Source organism: Dermacentor andersoni, chromosome 1 (assembly GCF_023375885.2).
Source record: "Dermacentor andersoni chromosome 1, qqDerAnde1_hic_scaffold, whole genome shotgun sequence".
NCBI classification, from domain to species: Eukaryota; Metazoa; Arthropoda; class Arachnida; order Ixodida; family Ixodidae; genus Dermacentor; species Dermacentor andersoni.
In genome coordinates, this window is record NC_092814.1 from 153,675,165 (window position 1) to 153,696,839 (window position 21,675).

The following is a 21,675-nucleotide window of genomic DNA, read 5'->3' on the forward strand; positions in this document are numbered from 1 at the left end:
CAGGGATTGTGTCCGTGTGTAGACACAAAATCCCGAAGATAGCGGATAGTGCAATGCCGAGCCGACCCACGCACCGTAGGTGAAGCAGGCGTTAAGCACTCGCCATACGTGCGCCGGTCCCGAAAATAGTGCAATGCCGGGCCGACCCGCGGCGGAGGTATATTACACCGCTTCCCTGGTCATCCATCTTCACACCGTGGAAGGGCACTGAGTTTTTTTTTTTTTTTGCCCTCAGCTTATACAAATCACATTAAGCATGTACTAAAACATGCTGCCGTAGTAGCGAACATATCCCCCCCCCCTTTCTTTTTTTTTTACAGGTCAGCGAAAAGAAAGCCAGACAAGAGCACTGCAGATTCACGCATTGCTTTATTGGCCTCTCTTGAAACTCCAGACACAGACAACCATTACGATTCTACAGTGGGACTAAGTCGCGAGGCAGTTTCTCATTTTATCATCTTGCCGCAGTATCATATTTCTTTTTCATTCCCGCCAATGCCACCCACGTGAGACTTTACAGAAGCTCTGTTTAGATGATTCGGACCGGCAGTACTTTTTCAAGTGCGTTCATGCAATGTACCGCGCAACACTGCGCACGGTCGTGCGAAAGAAATATAAAGAGCGCTTTACGCGTCAGCGACATTTACCCCATCAGGCTAAAATACAGAAGTGCAAAAAATATGACAGGAACGAAAATAAGCAAGCAGACTAGTTGCAATACTATACCTATCTTTGTGGGAATAGCAAGTGAATAAAAGGGAGGAAAGGAAACGCTGTAAATGTGCTTTTCTTTTTTTTTTCTTTGTCTCTCTCACTTTTAGAACTCGGCCACTGACGATGCCCCCCTGCATGAACGGGCGCACACGCACCATATACCGCTGTCGCCAGTTAGAGTTGCGAAGCCGGGCATCGGAATCTGGCAGGCTTGAAAACCACTCGGCACGGAGCGAACATCGATCGTCTACTCGACGGCGTTCGACAGTGGCCCATCGCCGGGTTCTTCGCCCTGGACGTTGACCTCCAAGAAGCCCTCCACGTCGTTCAGCTGTTGCGATATGAACTTGGCCGCGATGGATCTTGGTCCCGTCGTGGCTGGAGTCAGCGCAAACTCCACCCAGGCTTCGCTCCTCGGCTGCACTCCTCTGGAAAACACGGGCAGCGTGGGACCTTATCAATGCAGTGATCGCGGGCACACTGAGAACGCACAACGTCGGCGCCGCAAGTTACGCCTGAGGGACTGAAACGCTCGTATGGCCTGCTTCCCGCATGGAAGGTAGGAGGACGTGTACAACATGCTAAGTGCGTTGATAATTAAAAGAGAGAAAGCGAGATTAGTAATCGAGGCGTTGTCAGTGGACTGTGCGTAACTATACGACAACATGAAAATTTGCAAACTGAATACATTCTAGGGGCGTATCATGAATTAAGCGTTGGCTCAGTGGCAATGACGTCACGCTGGTGATCACAAAATTGCGGGTTCGATACCCGGCCGCGGCGACCGTTATTTTGATGGAAACGGACTGAAAAAAACAACGCTTGGGCTTCGTGCTATGGGTGTACGTTCAAGACCCCAAGGTGGGCATTAATTAACCAGGATCCCTCCCCAACGGCGTCTCTCATAACCCACTGCGTACAGGCGCATAGCCAGGATATCTTTCCGAGGGCTAAGGTTCCATCATTTCCTATTTCCCATGCTTGGTGCATAATAATACAACTAATACCCTGAGCAAGCTGTTGGTCTGCCTGAAGGCGTGTACCATCATGTACTTGTCTGCGGCGGGGGTACGAAGGATATGCGCCCTTGATCATAGGCTACGTGCCAGGCATAAAAGGGAGCAGGGCGCCGGCCAGAAAAAAATCGGGGGGGGGGGGGGGAGGCTGAAGCTGAAGCCCAGTAGCCCCCACCCCCTTGGCTACCCCACGGACTGCGCAGTTTCGTGACGTTAAACCCCGTAATTTAAATAGGTTTGTATAAAGTCATACTCGTTCAGGAAAGAACCTGGCACTTCATTTGAGTTGTCGTTAGTGAGACTTTTAACACAGCACGAGCAGCTACATTTCCTCCGCACTGTTACATATCATTATCTGTATTCCGCCTAGACATTTGTATGTTTCACTATTACGTAGTTCACGTCATTTACTGTGCCCAGCAGAAGAATATACTTGCGGCTCCCCTTGGATGCGCTGAAGTGCCGAACATATGATAGCCGCGTGGTTGGGGGGTGGGCGGGGGGGGGGGGGGGGGGGGCTAGCGTGATTTCGGCTATATTTATAGATATATCCTTTCTAACCTGCGTCTGTCTAAAATATCGCTAAAGGTGACGCAGTGACACTAAGATTTCGGTAGAAGTGGACTTTCGCAAAACCTTCTTTGCATGAAGTTCTTCACGCAACGGAACAATATAACGATGCTGTGCATTCGGGGAGCGCGATCTGTTGTAGGACAAACGGTGTGCTCAATGTTCTGCCACACTACACTGGAGGCAGCGAGGCGCCTCGAAGATGAACATGCTTTTTCAGGAACAATGCCTGCGTGAGCTGTCGTTCGGCATTTAAACGCAGTGTCGCTCCCTCAATGCTTTGTGGTAAAGCTCTTACCATTCCCATGTGAAACGCAGAAAGGCTCGGAAACTAGTGCGAAGTTGTGTCGATCCACCTTCACACGGCGCACCGTGAGCGTTAACATTCACACAAAACTGCAAGTAAGGTAGCGTAAGGTGATGTGTGTTGGGCCTCTTTTTAATGTCAGAGAAGGGTAGCGAAAAATTACTTTTGAAAAAATTGCTCGAGAATATGGATGATAAGAGGTGAGCAACTGGGGAGCAAGATATCCGTACTACAAATGCACGGAAACATAATGGTCAGGAAAAAAAAAACGTAAAGAACGTTGGCAACCAAGTGCAGTATAATTGGTTTGTCATCAAAAAGAAAGCGAGAGAAACATACGGTAAATTGGATACAGAGGTAGGAACAAAAATCCGTGGTTTTACAAAGGCGGCAAACAAGAAATACGGAAGGAAATTTTGCACGATAACACAAAGGACAGTGACTTGTCTTTTGACGCCGGAACTGGCTTCCTGAACATAATAACATATAGGAGCGAATATTCGCAAGATGGTGAAGCCGTGTGTGTTGCAAAAGAAAGGAGAAGAGTCGACTTGGCAGAGTGTATTGGATAGAGAAGATATCCATACAGCCAGAACTGTACGAACGACCACTTTCCAGAAGCGCTAGGATTCAAAGCTCATGGGAGGGTTAACTGGTCAGCAGTGATGATAAGCAAGAGCCGATTTGAGTGTTGGTCGGGGAAAAAAAAAACAAAAACAGGGAAGTGATTCATAAAGCCGCGGTCGTTACAGGCATAGGCAACTTTACCAGGTAAAGCAGAGATAGGGAGAATATTTGATTACGATGTGGTAACACGCAAGTGTAGCTGACACAGGTTAGTTGACTACCTCTTGCTACGCCGCTTCAAAAAGGACACCGTAAGCTATCAGCATCATCAACAACATTCGAAATTAGCGCGATGATTCAATCAGTGACGTTGACCTCTGTGGTAAATATTTGAATAAGGAGGGTAAGAGCGATATTTAACAAGAGCTAATTGAGTACTTACTAATTTTAAAGGCGCGAAAGCTAAACCTAGACTGTGAGGGATGCCTCATAGAGCATCGAGCGCAATACTTTGCGCCGAGGCAGTGTAGTACTCAATGAAGTGTAAACTGAGGGGCCACTATTGCTCTCTCCCACTTTGAACCTTAGCTCAGGTCCTTAACCGAGTGCTGCAATCCGAACGCATGATTATTTCTGCGCAGTAATTAACAGTAACGTGAGCTGACATGGATACAAATTAGGAAATGAGCAAACAGAGCGCCTGGGGCATTGTCCATTTCATTATTTCTCCAGGCGTGTCCGCGTCCATCTCGCTGAACCTGACGACATTGCATTGTGCCCGCAATATGGAAGCTGCAGTCTGGATTTGAACTTGCGTTCCCGTGCTCAGCAGCAGAGCGGCATAGCCACTAAGCCATCTCAAGGCAAGTGTGAAACAACTCACTCTCGCAGTGCAAGGTAGTATGGTCGGCTCAGACCCGGTCCTTCGATGGCGAAGAAGCACCTGGTAAGCTTGTCCGGCAGAGGGTTCTGGAAGCTTGCCGTAAACTTTTGCCGCTGTCCGACGGTGACCGGACCATATGCCTGCAAGAATGGACGCGCATTAAAAGCGATGCTGCCCATAACTACAAGTAACCAAAACATCGCTGCTAGTTGAGTCTCGTTGCACAAGTCTGTGTTACTACGTGGCAGGGCATAAAACGAGCACTAGAACGGGACACCGCAGATTATCATGTCCTGTCTTTATTTTTTGTTTTTTTTTGTGCCTAAGCTCTTGTCTTGTGCGCTGCCACGTATTCAATGTTTGAAATCGGTACCAACTAGTCGGACAATCACCAGGTTGCGGCCGTTTACTACAGTGCGCCAAGCAGTAAAGGCTTCGCTTAGCCAAGCCGCATGTTACTTAAGCGGCTGCTTCAGTCGTGTCTACCTTGATCTCGATTTCCGGCATGGTGAGCATGAAGTCCTCTTGAGCAATGTAGTCGTATTTGACTTCCGGAATAGTCGCCATCATGGTAACCTTAAAGGTGGCTTGGTCGCTGATGTCTCTTTCGTAGTCTTTGTAGTGAACCGTCAAAGAAAGCATCTCCTCTGTAAACATAAAAAATAACAAGAGAAAATCACGCTGCGTTTTGCCTTGCTTTTCCACTCTCTACTGCTATAAATGAGCGGTATGTTGTGAAAAGACAGGTGGCCAATTGTCAAAGTTATGTAGAAAAAGTCGCAGTTTCGCCCAAAAAGTGAAGCATCGATTGCGATAGCAAATTATTAGACACATCTATGAAGTTAGGATGGTAGTTTTATCGGTCGTATAAACGTGTAAACATTCGCCAATAACTAAATCAACAAGTATGGTGTCACACGTGCATAAGAAAACATGAACTCATCTCACTCGATGGCCGCGGACATTCGATGTCAAAACGCTGGCGTGAAGAAGCGCAGAAGCAGCAGCAGCAGCAAGCCAATCGATCGTCGCGCTGCCTCTGGCACGAACTAAGCGGCGAGGACACAACGCACACGAAGCGCTCGGCGCAGCCTGTCCCCACTGCAGATCGCTTTCAAGATCAGGCGAAAGTCGTGGCATCATGTTTTTCACTGTGCGAGGCAGCGAAGTTTTTTTGAAAATACATTTCTCTATTGCCAGTCAGTGATCTGTCTGTCCGTCTTCTTACATCTCGCATTTTTCGCTCTCGTTAGGCAAAACAAATGTCAAATTATTTTCTCAAATAAAAAATATCGTTACTTGACAGCAATCATGACGACATGCAATAGGAGTGCACGTGATTACAACGACGGGCGGTGATTTTATGAACTGCAGTGGTCATATGCGATACCGTATACACTCGCGTAAGGGTAAAAAAATGTTTTGGCAATTTTGACTTACACGAGGGCGGGCTATTTCGGTACATGCAACCGACTGTGCGTGATCCATGGGATCTCTGTGCCAAAAGAGCGAACGTTATTGTTTTCGTGATAACTTTATTTGTTCCTATGTGTTCCTCTTCCTGTGTGGACCACCGACGTACGCAGTTTAAGTTGTGTCCTGCTGAACGCTCGCCGTGTTGCTCGGCGCATAGCTGGAATGCATCACCGTACACTGTCAGCCGTTTTCTTCAAGCAGCTTCGCGTGAACATACGGCTGGCCGAACTACAGGTTTTCCCGCTCAGTTTAATCCACACGCCATTGAAAATAATCCAGGTGCCAGCCAATTTAATCTGAGCGCCAGCATTTTTAATCCCAGTGCCAATAATTTAATCCAGGCGCCACCACATTTAATCTCAGCGCCATACGAATTAATCCGCGTGCCAACTCATTTAATCCTTGCGCCAGCCATTTTAATCCAAGTGCCACACATTTTAATCCCAGTGCCAGTCAATTTAATCCTGTTGGAAATTGACTGAGAAACGAATAATTCTTGCAGAAGAGCTCGTAACAGGCGTCATGAATGCCGTATATTCATTGATGTGATCACTATATTGGCGTCAGCACTATAGGAGCACAGTTTCCACGCTACCGGTGATGTCATGGTTTCTTCAGAAACACTTCCGTGTGTTATACCGCTCGCTCATTTCCTCCTTTTCGAGTCGCATTTCCGAGTGACAAGAGACTCACATAAGTGAGGCAGAATCGTGACTGATATTACGCGACTTGGGTTGCGATCATGACATACGATTTCCTTCCCTATCGTCTTGCCAATCCATCGACATTGTTCGCAAGGGTAAAAACTTGCTCACCATTACTCAGGCACTTGGCATAATCACTAAACGATTCAATATAGCTCACTAACCTTGTATTTTGCATGCACTCTTATGCTTCCGACATGCATACCAAATGAAATGGTTCTGAGAATGTAACAACTTATCCTTGAGTGACATGATTATGACCTGCTCGACTTCACCGCCATCGTACCTCTCCTAACTGCCTGTTAACATATCAAAGGAAATCGATTTCAAAGCTCAAGAACCTGCTCCCTATCACTGACTCAAGTGACGTATTCACTAGTGACTCGCGTGACGTCACCACGCTTCTCACGCATGCACTATGCTAAACTGCCGGCATGCATATCAAACGAAGTGGCTTATGAAGGGTAATAACCGGCTCACTATCACCCAGCCAATGACGTGATCACTAGTGACTCCGATGACGTCCTCATGGTTCTCACCCAACCACGCACTCTCCTAACCTACCGACATGCATATCAAACGAAATCGCTTTTAAGGCGCAACAACCTGCTCATTATCACAAAGTCGAATGAGGTGATCACTAGTGACTCACGTGAAGTCACCACGGTTCTCAATCAACCAGGCACTCTCCTAACCTGCCGACATGCATATCAAACGAAATGGCTTTTAAAGAGCAACAACCTGCTCATTATCACAAAGTAGAATGAGGTGATCACTAGTGACTCACGTGACGTCACCGCGGTTCTCACCCAACCATGCACTCTCCTAACCTGCCGACATGCATATCAAACGAAATGGCTTTTAAAGAGCAACAACGTGCCCAATAACACAAAGTAGTATGGGGTGATCACTAGTGACTCACGTGACGTCATCACGGTTCTCACCCAATCATGCACTCTCCTAGCCTGCCGACATGCATATCAAACGAAATCGCTTTTAAAGAGCAACAACCTGCCCAATAACACAAAGTAGTATGGGGTGATCACTAGGGACTCACGTGATGTCATCCCGGTTCTCACCCGACCATGCACTCTCCTAGCCTGCCGACATGCATATCAAACGAAATCGCTTTTAAAGAGCAACAACCTGCTCATAATCACAATGTCGAATGTGGTGATCACTAGTGACTCATGTGACGTCACTACATTCGCACGCAAGCGTCAACTCCCCTTACCTGCCGGCACGTATATCAAAGGGAATGGTTTTCAAAGGGCAGGGAACTGCTTACTGTCGTAACAAGAACTTCAACATCATCGTCTGCATGTCGGCAAACGGTGTGCTGCACTGGCGAATTGTCGAAAGAGTCCATTGGATCGTATTCAATGACTTTCTCGCCGACGTTTCGTCCCAGGTTGACTCTGAGGAGCCGGATACAGAGCCCGTCTTCATTTTCGACAACACTTCCGCTCACAATCGCGAAGAACAGGCAAATCTGGTCAGCTCGAACCATTCCATCAAGCGCCTACCGCCATACAGCCCCTTTTTAAATCTCATTCAGGAAGTTTTCTCCAAGTTTAAATGTCAAGTTAAACAGTACCTCAGTGAGTGGCGCGACGCAGGGCTGGTGACTCCACAAGGAGTCACACAAAAGGAGCACAGGCGCTCGTTGCTTGTAAATGCTGCACAACATGCAATGACACTTGTTCAACGCGTGGATTGCGCTGCATTTGATAGCCACAACTTTTCTTTTGTTCAGGCTGCGCTTAGAGAGGAGGAGAAATATTTGTTCTCGGTTTGTTTCTATAATCCCATTCAGGAAATGCCCTGGTACCTTGTGAAATCAAATACTGCATCGAATAAATTACACATCTTTGTTCAAAAGATCTCACCGTATCTTTGTACATCTCGTGTCGAGTGAGATGTCTCATAAAATACATCACGACGCTATTTTTTCGGTTGTACTTCTTGCAGTCCACCTCTAGCTTTAGGAGAAAAGAATGCGCACTCAATCCCACGCATCCGAGATTCAGCTATTCGTCAATTTTCCACTTACATTTGATTAACGCGAGGCAACCATCAAAGTGTAAGCCTATACAAGGATATTTTCTTTCGAGGTCGGTAGCATGACAAGGTTGCTGGCAATATTAGAACTATCGTTCCATAATAACCAACTCATTTGTAAGAAAAAGGTGTGACTCCATTCGCATATTTCGCCTTTTAAAACATATATTTATATTAATGTAGCCCTTAATGAAGAGTGCCTGATAAATAGTCTTCATGGTGACGTCATGTGAGTCACCATCATAACACGGTTTGCGCGTGTCAATGCGTCTCTTCTCTAACACGATATCTTGAGCGAGTTCCTCGGAACATCGTATGGTAAATCACTAGTGATCATCATCATCATCATCATCATCATCAGCCTGGTTATGCCCACTGCAGGGCAAAGGCATCTCCCATACATCTCCAACTACCCCGGTCATGTACTAATTGTGGCCATGTTGTCCCTGCAAACTTCTTAATCTCATCCGCCCACCTAACTTCTTGCCGCCCTCTGCTACGCTTTCCTTCCCTTGGAATCCATTCCGTAACTGTTAATGACCATCGGTTATCTTCCCTCCTCATTACGTGTCCTGCCCATGTCCATTTCTTTTTCTTGATTTCAACTAAGATATCATTAACTCGCGTTTGTTGCCTCACCCAATCTGCTCTTTTCTTATCCCTTAAGGTTACACCTATCATTCTTCTTTCCATAGCTCGTTGCGTCGTCCTCAATTTAAGTAGAACCCTTTTCGTAAGCCTCCAGGTTTCTGCCCCGTACGTGAGTACTGGTAAGACACAGCTGTTATAAACTTTTCTCTTGAGGGATAATGGCAACCTGCTGTTCATGATCTGAGAATGCCTGCCAAACGCACCGCAGCCCATTCTTATTCTTCTGATTATTTCCGTCTCATGATCCGGATCCGCAGTCACTACCTGTCCTAAGTAGATGTATTCCCTTACCACTTCCAGTGCCTCACTACCTATTGTAAACTGCTGTTCCCTACCGAGACTGTTAAACATTACTTTACTTTTCTGCAGATTAATTTTTAGACCCACCCTTCGGCTTTGCCTCTCCAGGTCAGTGAGCATGCATTGCAATTGGTCCCCTTAGTTACTAAGCAAGGCAATATCATCAGCGAATCGCAAGTTACTAAGGTATCCTCCATTAACTCTTATCCCCAATTCCTCGCAATCCAGGTCTCTGAATACCTCCTGTAAACACGCTGTGAATAGCATCGGAGAGATCGTATCTCCCTGCCTGACGCCTTTCTTTATTGGGATTTTATTGCTTTCTTTATGGAGGACCACGGTGGCTGTGGAGCCGCTATAGACATCTTTCAGTATTTTTACATACGGCTCGTCTACACCCTGATTCCGCAATGCCTCCATGACTGCTGAGGTTTCGACTGAATCAAACGCTTTCTCGTAATCAATGAAAGCTATATATAAAGGTTGGTTATATTCCGCACATTTTTCTATCACCTGATTGATAGTGTGAATATGGTCTATTGTTGAGTAGCCTTTACAGAATCTTGCCTGGTCCTTTGGCTGACGGAAGTCTAAGGTGTGCCTGATTCTATTTGCAATTACCTTAGTAAATACTTTGTAGGCAACGGACAGTAAACTGATCGGTCTATAATTTTTCAAGTCCTTGGCGTCCCCTTTCTTACGGATTAGGATTATGTTAGCGTTTTTCCAAGATTCCGGTACGCTCGAAGTTTTGAGGCATTGCGTATACAGGGTGGCCAGTTTCTCTAGAACAATCTGCCCACCATCCTTCAACAAATCTGCTGTTACCTGATCCTCCCCAGCTGCCTTCCCCCTTTGCATAGCTCCCAAGGCTTTCACTAGTGATCACGTCATGTCAATGAGCGACAGTAAGCAGTTCCCTGCCCTTTGAGAACCATTCCTTTTGATATACATGCCGGCAGGTAAGGGGAGTTGACGCTTGCGTGCGAATGTTGTGACGTCACATGAGTCACTAGTGATCACCCCATTCGACTTTGTGATTATGAGCAGGTTGTTGCTCTTTAAAAGCCATTTCGTTTGATATGCATGTCGGCAGGTTAGGAGAGTGCATGGTTAAGTGAGAGCCGCGGTGATGTCACGTGAGTCACTAGTGATCACCTCATTCTACTTTGTGCTAATGGGCAGGTTGTTGCTCTTTAAAAACCATTTTGTTTGATATGCATGTCGGCAGGTTAGGAGAATGCATGGTTGGGTGAGAGCCGCGGTAACGTCGCGTGAGTCACTAGTGATCACCTCATTTTACTTTGTGATAATGAGCAGGTTGTTGCTCTTTAAAAGCCATTTCGTGTGATATGCATGTCGGCAGGTTAGGAGAGTGCATGGTTGGGTGAGAACCGTGGTGACATCACGTGAGTCACTAGTGATCACCTCATTCGACTTTGTGATAATGAGCAGGTTGTTGCGCCTTAAAAGCTATTTCGTTTGATATGCATGTCGGTAGGTTAGGAGAGTGCGTGGTTGGGTGAGAACCATGAGGACATCATCGGAGTCACTAGTGATCACGTCATTGGCTGGGTGATAGTGAGCCGGTTATTACACTTTATAAGCCACTTCGTTTGATATGCATGCCGGCAGTTTAGCATAGTGCATGCGTGAGAAACGTGGTGACGTCACGCGAGTCACTAGTGAATACGTCACTTGAGTCAGTGATAGGGAGAAGGTTTTTGAGCTTTGAAAGCGATTTCCTTTGATATGTTAATAGGCAGTTATGAGAGGTACGATGGCGGGGAAGTCGAGTAGGTCACTATAGTGACCTAATCATGTCACTCAAGGATGAGTTGTTACATTCTCAGAACCATTTCATTTGGTATGCATGTCGGAAGCATAAGAGTGCATGCAAAATACAAGATTAGTGAGCTATATTGAATCGTTTAGTGATTATGCCAAGTGCCTGAGTAATGGTGAGCAAGTTTTTACCCTTGCGAACAAGGTCGATGGATTGGCAAGACGATAGGGAAGGAAATCGTATGTCATGATCGCAACCCAAGTCGCGTAATATCAGTCACGATTCTGCCTCACTTACGTGAGTCTCTTGTCAGTCGGAAATGCGACTCGACAAGGAGGAAATGAGCGAGCGGTATAACACACGGAAGTGTTTCTAAAGAAACCATGACATCACCGGTGGCGTGGAAACTGTGCTCCTATAGTGCTGACGCCAATATAGTGATCACATCAATGAATATACGGCATTCATGACGCCTGTTACGAGCTCTTCTGCAAGAATTATTCGTTTCTCAGTCAATTTCCAACAGGATTAAATTGACTGGCACTGGGATTAAAATGTGTGGCACTTGGATTAAAATGGCTGGCGCAAGGATTAAATGAGTTGGTACGCGGATTAATTCGGATGACGCTGGGATTAAATGTGGTGGCGCCTGGATTAAATTATTGGCACTGGGATTAAAAATGCTGGCGCTCAGATTAAATTGGCTGGCACCTGGATTATTTTCAATGGCGTTTGGATTAAACTGAGCTGGAAAACCTGTAGTTCCTCTCGTGCGGCGCGTTTCTCTTTTTCATTTTTCTTTCAATTTGATTTCTGATTTTTGGGCTGAAAAGTAGGGGGTGCGGCTCGTGCACGGGTGCGACCCTTACTCGAGTATATACTGTACTTGCTTCGAGAGTCTAAAGGCCGCGTTCGAAGATGCGCGTGCGCGCTAACTGAACGTGAGAACATTGTCGATGCACATGCGTGCGCTAAGATCCCTAAAATCGCGTGAAATATTTTCTTCTTAGTTTGCGAGAAAACCATTCTCGTTTTGCTAATATCTGAATCCGCTACCACAGCTCATGGCACGTGTGATTTACGCAGGAACGAAGGCAGTGGAGCGCTTAGGTGGATGAGAAATTTCAATGCTAACAAAACTAACATCCATGTCATACGGAGCATTCAAGGCCAAGCCCTTCGAACATGTCTCGGGCTACCTCGAAATGCTTCAACCGTGGCAACAATTGCCACCGCGAGAGACCACCCAATAAGGACCTATTTAGATATCGACGCGCTCCGGGTGCATGTTCGCCATATATCCAGAGTCCCTGACCACCATCTCGCTCGATTGCCTGAGAAAAGACCCAAGGCAGCGTTCTCCAGATCAATTGCGGCTAACCGGCACTCTTTGTCTTTGAGGCACTCACCCGCAACAAGAACGCCATCCCCTATGTGGTGCTTGAAGAAGCCTCCTGTGTACCTTGCTGTTCCAGGCATAGTGAAGAAAGCTAGCCTGACCACCGCGGCTCTCAAGCAGATCACATTGGAACTTCTGCATTGTTCATACTCTAACCGAATTCATGTTTACACGGATGGTTCCGTCTCGGAAAATTCTACGGGCACCGTTGTTCTACCATCTCAATCGGTCGTCATCAAGTTTAAGACATCACACGTAACGACATCTACAGGCTCTGAACTGGCCGCTCTTCGCGCTGCTGTCGAATACATTGAAAAAGAACCGCCCAACAAATGGGCAATATTTTGTGACTCGAAAGCAGCCCTCCAGAGCTTGAGAAGTTTACGACGTGGCAATTATGAACAGCTGGTGTCACAAATCCACGAAACCTGCCATTGCGCTTCTGAAAGAGGACATAACATCATATTTCAGTGGCTGCCGGGACATTGTGGCATCGTTGGTAATCACCTCGCCGATGACGCTGCCCGACGTGCCCAGGCTGGCTCACCGACACCCCTTATACCTTTATCCAGAGTCGACGCTGCAAGAGAGCTTCGCAGTCTCGCTCGTACAATCACGTTAGGTTGCTGGCATACACCTCAGAACTCTAAGTGTCGTTTACACAGCCTCGACCCATCACTGAAACTTACATTACCAGCGAACCTTCCACGACGTGACGCAACACTGCTGTGTCGGCTGTGGGTAGGAGTAGCATTCACCAACTCCTACAGCTATCGCATTGGAATGGCGGATTCACCAATGTGCGCTAAGTGCAAGTGTGAAGAGACCATCAGTCACCTTCTGTGCCACTGTTCTCCCTTCGATAATCAACGCGAGACTCTCCAGTGTGCCTTAAATAGACTGGATGACAGGCCATTTACGGAAGCGAAGATCTTGGGGGCCTGGCCTCATAGTTCATTGGCCCAGAAAGCAGTTCGAGCGCTTTTTCGCTACCTGAGGGTAACAGACTTGAGTGCCAGACTGTAGACATCCTACACCTAAGTTCTCTCTCTCCCTCTTTCACTCCCCATTCCCCTCCCCACGTGTAGGGTAGCAAACTGGACTCAGTCTAGTTAACCTCCCTGCCTTTCTGTCTTCCCTTCTCTCTCTCTCTCTCTCACAAATTGCGAAACGTTTTCCAGCAGCACTCGCATTTCAGGTGCTGGATTTCTTTTTTTTTTTTGTGAGTGCCGTTAAGGTGTGAACAACATTTTTTTTTCTTTACTAGGGAATGCTCAGTGGTGAAATTGCGTTAATGCGCATGCCGGAGAACCATGCTAGAGAAAAATATGGCAACCCAATGCGTAAGGGGCGCACTCACCGTCAACGAGCGTAGAGGATTTTGACGTTCGATTAACTCCGTAATTCAGAAAAAACGGCTTATTCAATTTAAAAGTATATTCTGGCACTTCACATCTGTGAAAATTTGTTTTATGGACATCAATATATTATTCGGATGTCTTCATTCAGGTTTAGTGTTTCCAACGGACACCACTTGTAATGACAGAGTCAGATTCAAGATTCATTTTCGAATGTGGCTTCGCGGACTCGAACGTACGTGAAATGACGGGGCACAGCTGTACTTGAAGTCACTCTAACTCGGAAAATCTTCTATTCGCCGGGACTCAGGCACTCAGGCTCACCTCGGCTCACCCAGCCCCAGGCTCACGCACCCTGAGACTCACTCGGACCTTCCCGGACTCGGTCGTGAGTTGGTTAAGCGACTCGACTCACAAGTTCGCCAAAGTTTGTCATTTTCCCGGCGGAAATGATACCCATGTTTTTTCTCAATTTATATAAATTCTAAAACATGCGTGTTGCATCTGAGGCTATCATAGTGCGCAAGACTGATACATAGTTCTATTTTTATTTCTGTCACAGAATTGTATTATACGCTTCGATTGGCAGTCAGTCAGGTACCAGAAACGTGTCGTATTGTTGAATCATCATCTGGCGTAATTTATCTTGGACTCTACACATGAAATACATGAAGAGGAGGCTGACTGCTACTGCACATATCTTTTATATTATTTGGCGATATGCAGTGCATGCGCATCTATGGCAGCCGATGGTACAGCTTTATAATTACCTCTTTATGGGCTCCTTTAGGCACAGCTTGCTTATGCTGAGTAAGACTAGAAGGAACATCCACATCCTCCAGTGTGAACAACCCGAAAATATACGGACGTGCCTCAGCCTATATAAGTCTGCATCCACAGCAGCCACTCACCTAAGAGCGCATGACCACCTGATTATTGTTGTAGACGCTCTGGGGCTTATGTTTGAGGTGTCACTCAACAGGACATCTTGCCTGCTTACTAACAGCTAGGCCACGTGTAAGTTCCAGACGTGTCGTTATTTCTCACCGTGCTTAGTCGCCATCGAAGCACCTACGTGCAGCGCGACCTTGGTCGCTGTCGTGGTATCTGCGATCTTCTCGAGTGTGCCTGACCATTCCAGGAACCCAGAAGAAGGTGCAAACATTGTCGGATGCACTGAAAAGCGCAGAATTGTTGCTTCTATGCGGAGTCCATGGTGGCCACCTGGATGTTTGCACCAATGGATCGGAAACCTAATCTAGTTCAGCTGCTGCAGTGATAGTTCAGAATAAATCTATCGAGATTAAATTCAAAACATTCTATTTGGCATCAAAGACAGTCGCCGCGCTTGCAGGCTGGCGTGCTGCACCTCAAGGGATCAATTGGGAAGTTTCCCATCAATGGTACGTCTTCTACTTCAAGGCTTTAGCCGCTGCTGTGGCTTAGCGTTTATGGTGTTGCGCTGCTAAGCATGAGGTTGTTGGATCAAATCCCGGTCGCGGCGGCCGCATTTCGATAGGAGCGAAATGCAAAAATACCCGTGTGCCGTGCATTAGGGGCACATTTTATTTATTTATTTATTCCTCAAGTGCCCCTGGAGAGGGGTTTTACATGAGGGGTGGGCTGCTTCAAAGGAAAATGCGTTCGATGGCAGTCCTGAACGCAGTCGCACTGGAGTGGTCCGCTGCTCCTTCAGGCAGATCAGAACCCCTGGGGGTCAAAATTCATCTGGAGTCTCCAACGTACTGCGGCATGCCTCATAATCAAATCGTGGTTTGGGCGCGTAAAAACCCCCATATATATAATATATATATATATTGTAAGCACTATTAACGTACTTCGTCGTTTTCATTTGTACATAGCCATCATCATCTTCACTGTTCTTCGACTTCTTCGCGCGTGAGCTGGGGGCGTTGCCTTTGGTGGAATAAACAGCGCTGGACAACTTGATCGGTCTCGGTATTATAAAGTGGTGGAGGTACGTCAAGATCCCGACGTCCTCTCGCGTTCCCGTCCTCCCTGGAGCTCCGTTCCGGTCGCCGCCTGCACCCAACTACCCCTACAACAATGGACACTTCCGACCCCGGCCCTTCCGGCGCCTCAAACCCTACCACACAGACGACCCCACCTGCGGCGCCCTCTTGGACTGTGACGAGCCCTCAGCGCGATCCCCCTGTCTTTGCGGGACTCCGCGGTGATGACGTAGACGATTGGATCGACCACTACGACCGCGTGAGTTCTTGTAACAAGTGGAACGACACCCAGAAATTGAGGCACGTCGCCTTCTACTTGACCGGTGTTGCAAAGACGTGGTATTTCAACCACGAAACCGACATCGCGGATTGGACCACGTTTACCTCGAAGCTGCGGCAAATCTTCGCTTCCTCGTCTGGCCGTGCAGAAGTCGCCAAACAGAAGCTGGGAACGCGCCGCCAACTTCCCCAAGAGTCTTACACCTCATACATAGAGGATGTCTTGGCTCTGTGCCGCCGTGCGAATCCTAGCATGACGGAAGCCGAACGCGTTCGCCACATCTTAAAAGGCATTGGGCCTGTCGCGTTCAACGCCTTAATCGTGCAAAATCCGGCTTCTGTCCAAGACATCACTTCAACGTGTCAACGCCTCGACGAGCTGCAGTCTATTCGTCTTCCACATGACAGCAGCGATCCTCAGGTTGCTCATTCTCCAGATCTACGTGCTCTTATCCGCACCATCATCCGCGAGGAGCTTCAACTACAAGACCTAAAGCGTCCCCCTGCTGCCTGCGCACCAACCCCCACCTTCGACTTGCGCGAGGTCGTAAAGCAGGAGTTGACAGCGATGACTACACCCACGACGCATCTTGCTCCGGTAGCGCGCTCCACCCCTACCTACGCGGATGTTGTTTCGCTACCCACCCCTACCGTGACTTCCGTGCCTACTGGCGTTTCCTATGACCATTTGGCTTCGATGGGAACCAGAGCACTTGCTGCGCCATCGTACCCTCAGTGGCGTCCACCTCGTCCGGTTTGTTTTTACTGTGGCATACGCGGCCATATATCTCGCTTCTGCCGCCGGCGCCAGCAGGATGAAAGGCGAGGCTATGCTGAGCACGAAAGAGACCGCACTCGCCGATCAGACGACTACTATCCCGGACCGCACTCATTCCCTCAACAGCGTTCTCCGTCTCCACCAGCTGCTCCCAATCTGCCTCATAGTTCCCGTTCGGCCAGACGTCGTTCTCCATCCCCTTACCGGCGCTCTACATCGCCACTTCGTCCCACTTCCCATTTTGTCGACCAGCACTCGGAAAACTAACTGTTGCAGTTTTTGGAGGGGAAACTGCTTCTTATCGGTCTTCAAAAATTCCTCCTGTTCGCCCGGCCAACATGCTTTCTGTGACTGTCGAAGGTGTTCCCGCATCAGCTCTCATCGATACCGGTGCCGCCGTTTCTGTTCTTCGGAGTGATCTGTGTTCCCGGCTCCGTAAAGTAAAAACGCCTTATCTTGGACCTATTTTGCGTGGCGCTAATAATGCATTCATTCACCCTGACGGACAGTGTACTGCTCGTGTTCTCATCGACGGCATACGCCACCACATCGAGTTTATCATCCTTCCAACGTGTATCCATGAACTTATACTTGGTTGGGACTTCCTACATTCTGCTTCAGCCGTCATTTCATGTAGAGAAGAAGTTGTCCACATCACAGATACAGAGCTTGAACCTGTTGCGGACTCTTCACTTTCATGCGTCAACTTGGTCCTCGCTTCAGACTACGTCCTGCGTCCTGGTCACGAAGACGTTGTAGCCGTAACGTCCAGTCAGATCGCCGACGGAGACGCCCTAGTCGCCCCTTCTTCCCGCTGTACTTCTCGCGGAATTCTCATTGCCACCTGTCTCGTCCGGTTTTCACGCGGCCGCGCCCTTCTGTCCGCTTGCAACACGACCCCAGATCCTGTGATGCTGCCCAAAGGGATGACTGTGGCAACCCTCGCCGACACTCAACCAATCTCTCTAGTCACGCTTTGCCCTTCTTCATCACCAGCACCAACCTCAGGTTTGGATGATTCTTTCCCTCCTCCAGCCGTTCTTGGTTCTGACCTAACAGCCGCGCAGTCCGAAGCCTTAATGGTGGTCTTGGCAAAACACAAAGCCTGTTTCGATAGCTGTTCCTCTGTGTTGAGCCAAACTCCTGCGGCTACACACCGTATCGAAACCGAAGGTTCCGCTATAATACGACGACGCCCCTATCGTGTATCGCCGTCCGAACGAAAGGTCATTGAACAACAGGTCACTGACATGCTTGCGCGGAAGATAATACGACCTTCATCTAGCCCATGGGCGTCTCCCGTGGTCCTGGTAAAGAAGAAAGATGGCTCAGTTCGCTTTTGCGTGGATTATCGAGCGCTCAATAAGATCACACGCAAGGACGTATATCCAATACCTCGAATTGACGACGCTTTGGACACACTACAAGGGGCGGAGTATTTCTCCAGCATTGATCTTCGATCAGGATATTGGCAAATTCCGATGAACGAGACTGACAAAGAAAAGACCGCATTCGCTACACCGGATGGCCTTTATGAATTTAACGTGATGCCTTTTGGCCTTTGCAATGCTCCTGCCACATTTGAGCGCATGATAGACAACGTACTTCGTGGTCTAAAATGGAAGACATGCCTCTGTTATCTGGACGATATTGTCATCTTTTCGTCTGACTTCAGCCAACATCTTCAACGATTAGACGAAGTTCTCAAGTGCCTTGCGAATGCTGGTCTCCAGATCAATACAAAAAAATGCAAATTTGCAACCAAAACAATAAAAGTATTGGGTCACGTCGTCTCAAAAGATGGCATCCAGCCTGACCCCGACAAGATTAGTGCCGTTCTTCAGTTTCCTCGCCCCCAGCAACAGAAAGATCTACGTAGTTTCCTCGGCTTGGCGTCATATTTTCGTAGGTTTATACGCAACTTCGCAGCAATAGCAGCTCCTCTACACAAGCTACTGGTTACCGGTGCCTCTTTCACGTGGACTAGCGACTGCGAGTCGGCTTTTCAAGCTCTTAAGCGGCATCTTACTTCCGGACCAGTGCTTCGCCACTTCGATAATCGTGCCCCCACCATACTCCATACTGACGCAAGCGCACAAGGTATTGGCGCAGTACTTCTGCAACGTAATACAGCATCTAAAGAGCAAGTCATAGCATATGCCAGCCGAACACTTTCTCCAGCTGAGCGGAACTACACCATTACAGAGCAAGAGTGCCTGGCTATCGTTTGGTCGATTCAGAAATTTCGCCCATACCTTTACGGCCGCCACTTCACCATCGTCACCGACCATCATGCTCTGTGTTGGCTGTCATCAATGAAAAACATGTCAGGACGCTTAGGACGCTGGATACTCCGCTTGCAGGAATATGACTTCACTATAACGTACAAGTCTGGAAAACACCATCATGATGCAGACGCATTGTCTCGCTGCCCACTCTCACTCTCTCCAGGTAACGCGCCGTCGTCTTCCCAACCACGTCGTTCCGATGCTACGCCTGCCTCTCACCAACTCTCGATAACATCCCTGGACCAAGTTACGCTTTCATCACGCTCTGATTTCGTCTCGCTTCAGCGGGCCGACTCCTACTGTCGAGCTCTCATGGATCGCCTTAGTGGGTTCGCCGAACCGCCCAACAGCCGCTTGCGACGCCAACTTCGACAATTCCGCCTTCAAGGTGGCGTGCTACACCGCTACATTTACCACCCAACAGGTCACCGGTGGGTCCCAGTTCTACCTCGCTGCCTTCGTTTGCGGGTATTAGAGGCACTTCACGACGATGTATCGGCTGGCCACTTAGGCTTCCACAAGACTTACGACCGCATAAAGACCCGCTGCTTCTGGCCTGGCCTATCCTCAACGGTGGCCAAATACATTGCCTCTTGTGCGTCATGTCAGCACCGCAAACGCTCGACATCCCCTCCTGCCGGTTTACTACAACCTCTCCCTTGCCCGGACGCACCTTTTGAATTTGTTGGCATTGATTTATATGGTCCCTTGCCGTTGACACCCTCCGGTCACCGTTGGATTGTCACTTCGGTCGACCATTTAACAAGATATGCCGAGACTGCCCCTCTGCGATCCGGCACCGCTTCTGAGGTCGCCGACTTTTTCTTGCGCGCCATCGTCTTGCGCCATGGGGCTCCTCGCGTTCTTCTCAGTGACCGTGGCAAGGCGTTCATTTCACAAGTCCTCGAGGAAGTTCTTCGAGCCACTAATACCGTCCACAAATCTACGTCCACTTATCATCCGCAAACCAATGGCCTTACTGAGCGCTTCCACCGTACGCTGTCTGACATGATTTCCATGTACATCCGTCCTGACCACACTGACTGGGATAAAATTCTTCCTTTTGTGACATTCGCATATAACACTGCTATTCAACGAACTACCGGCTACAGCCCTTTCTTCCTTGTGTATGGACGATCTCCTTCCACCATATTCGACAGAGAACTATTTTTCGCACCTTCTTCGCCTAACGCGTCGCTTCCGGAAGATTTCGCTGCCCGAGTTGCACATTGCCGTCAAATCGCCCGGCAAAGCACAGAAGCTACCCAAGCTGAGCGCAAGCGTTACTGCGACAACAAACGCCGTGACCTACGTTTTCACCCTGGAGACCAAGTCCTGCTTTGGACTCCAGTCCGCACCCCAGGCCTCTGTGAGAAGTTCCTTCCACGCTACATTGGCCCATACACCGTTGTGCAGCAAACATCTGCAGTGAACTATCTCGTTCGCCCAGTACACTCCGTCACTGACCGGCGCCGCCGGAATGCTGAAATTGTTCACGTCTCGCGGATGAAGCCCTTCACTCCCCGTTTAGATAATCTCTAATCTGCGGCCAGGCTGGCCGCTTCCATGACGGGGGGAAGTTAGTGTAAGCACTATTAACGTACTTCGTCGTTTTCATTTGTACATAGCCATCATCATCTTCACTGTTCTTCGACTTCTTCGCGCGTGAGCTGGGGGCGTTGCCTTTGGTGGAATAAACAGCGCTGGACAACTTGATCGGTCTCGGTATTATAATATATATATATATGGCTTTTCGTGTCGATTAGGCCTTGATTGGTAGCATAAATATTAGAAATCCGCCATCAGGAAGTTGAAAGAGAACAGTGCGTCATCTTTCAGAAGCTGCCAAGTAACTGCAGCGTGGTTGGAGATGACAGAGCAAGCACAGCCACGTAATCTGCCTATGGCAGTGTCAGCTACCTTTCTATCCCCTTCTTTCTTTCTTTTTTTTATTATCGGATGCACAGGATAGGTTTCACGCGCTGGCACGTGAGCTTAGATTGGCCCCATGAAATTCGTATGATTTTACAAACCACCGTCGTTGTTCCCTACGTTTACATGTACAGCTTTGCCATACCCTTGGCACGATTTAACTCTGTTATGTCATCTGTGGTACGAAGTCAAATTCAAGAATGTGTCCTCCTTTCTCATCTGAATGGCTGACAATCCTAAATATGAAAGTTCATGGGTGCAAATAAACAATTGCACACGTGGGTGACTTCGATTCAATGCACTAAGAACAGCGCTTTCCAGCGCGCTTGACACTGTAGGATTCGGGGGTCGTGGTCTCTGAGCCTCGCGCCAACTGAGGGTCCCTCTCGAGCCTACGCCGCCGGTGCGTCTCGTGATGGGTAGCTGGCCTACGCTACCGGGGCGTCACACGGAGGCTAAAGCGGGCCCACGCCGTCGTCCGAGCCTTTCTTGACGAGGTTTGCTTCTTTCGTGATGAGTACGAGGTCGAGAGGATGGAGAAACGGCACAAAGGGTTTATTTACGTAGGAGAGGCAAGCTTATTTACAGTACAAGGGGCACCCGTACTGGCCGGAGCACGGAGCGCAGTACGTC

The 21,675-nt window shown here is 48.3% G+C and overlaps 1 protein-coding gene across 1 annotated transcript in view; it reads right to left on the reverse strand.

Annotated features, from left to right (window-relative positions):
- Positions 1-350: 350 nt before the first annotated feature.
- LOC126546226 (annulin-like) overlaps positions 351-21,675 on the reverse strand; it is a 60,003-nt gene continuing 38,678 nt past the window's right edge. The window contains exons 14-16 of the mRNA XM_050194378.3: positions 4,544-4,704; positions 4,058-4,197; positions 351-1,142 (exon numbers count right to left, since the gene is read on the reverse strand). Of these exons, the coding sequence (XP_050050335.1) occupies positions 962-1,142; positions 4,058-4,197; positions 4,544-4,704 (482 nt within the window). The 3' untranslated portion in view covers positions 351-961. The remainder of the gene's footprint in view (positions 1,143-4,057; positions 4,198-4,543; positions 4,705-21,675) is intronic.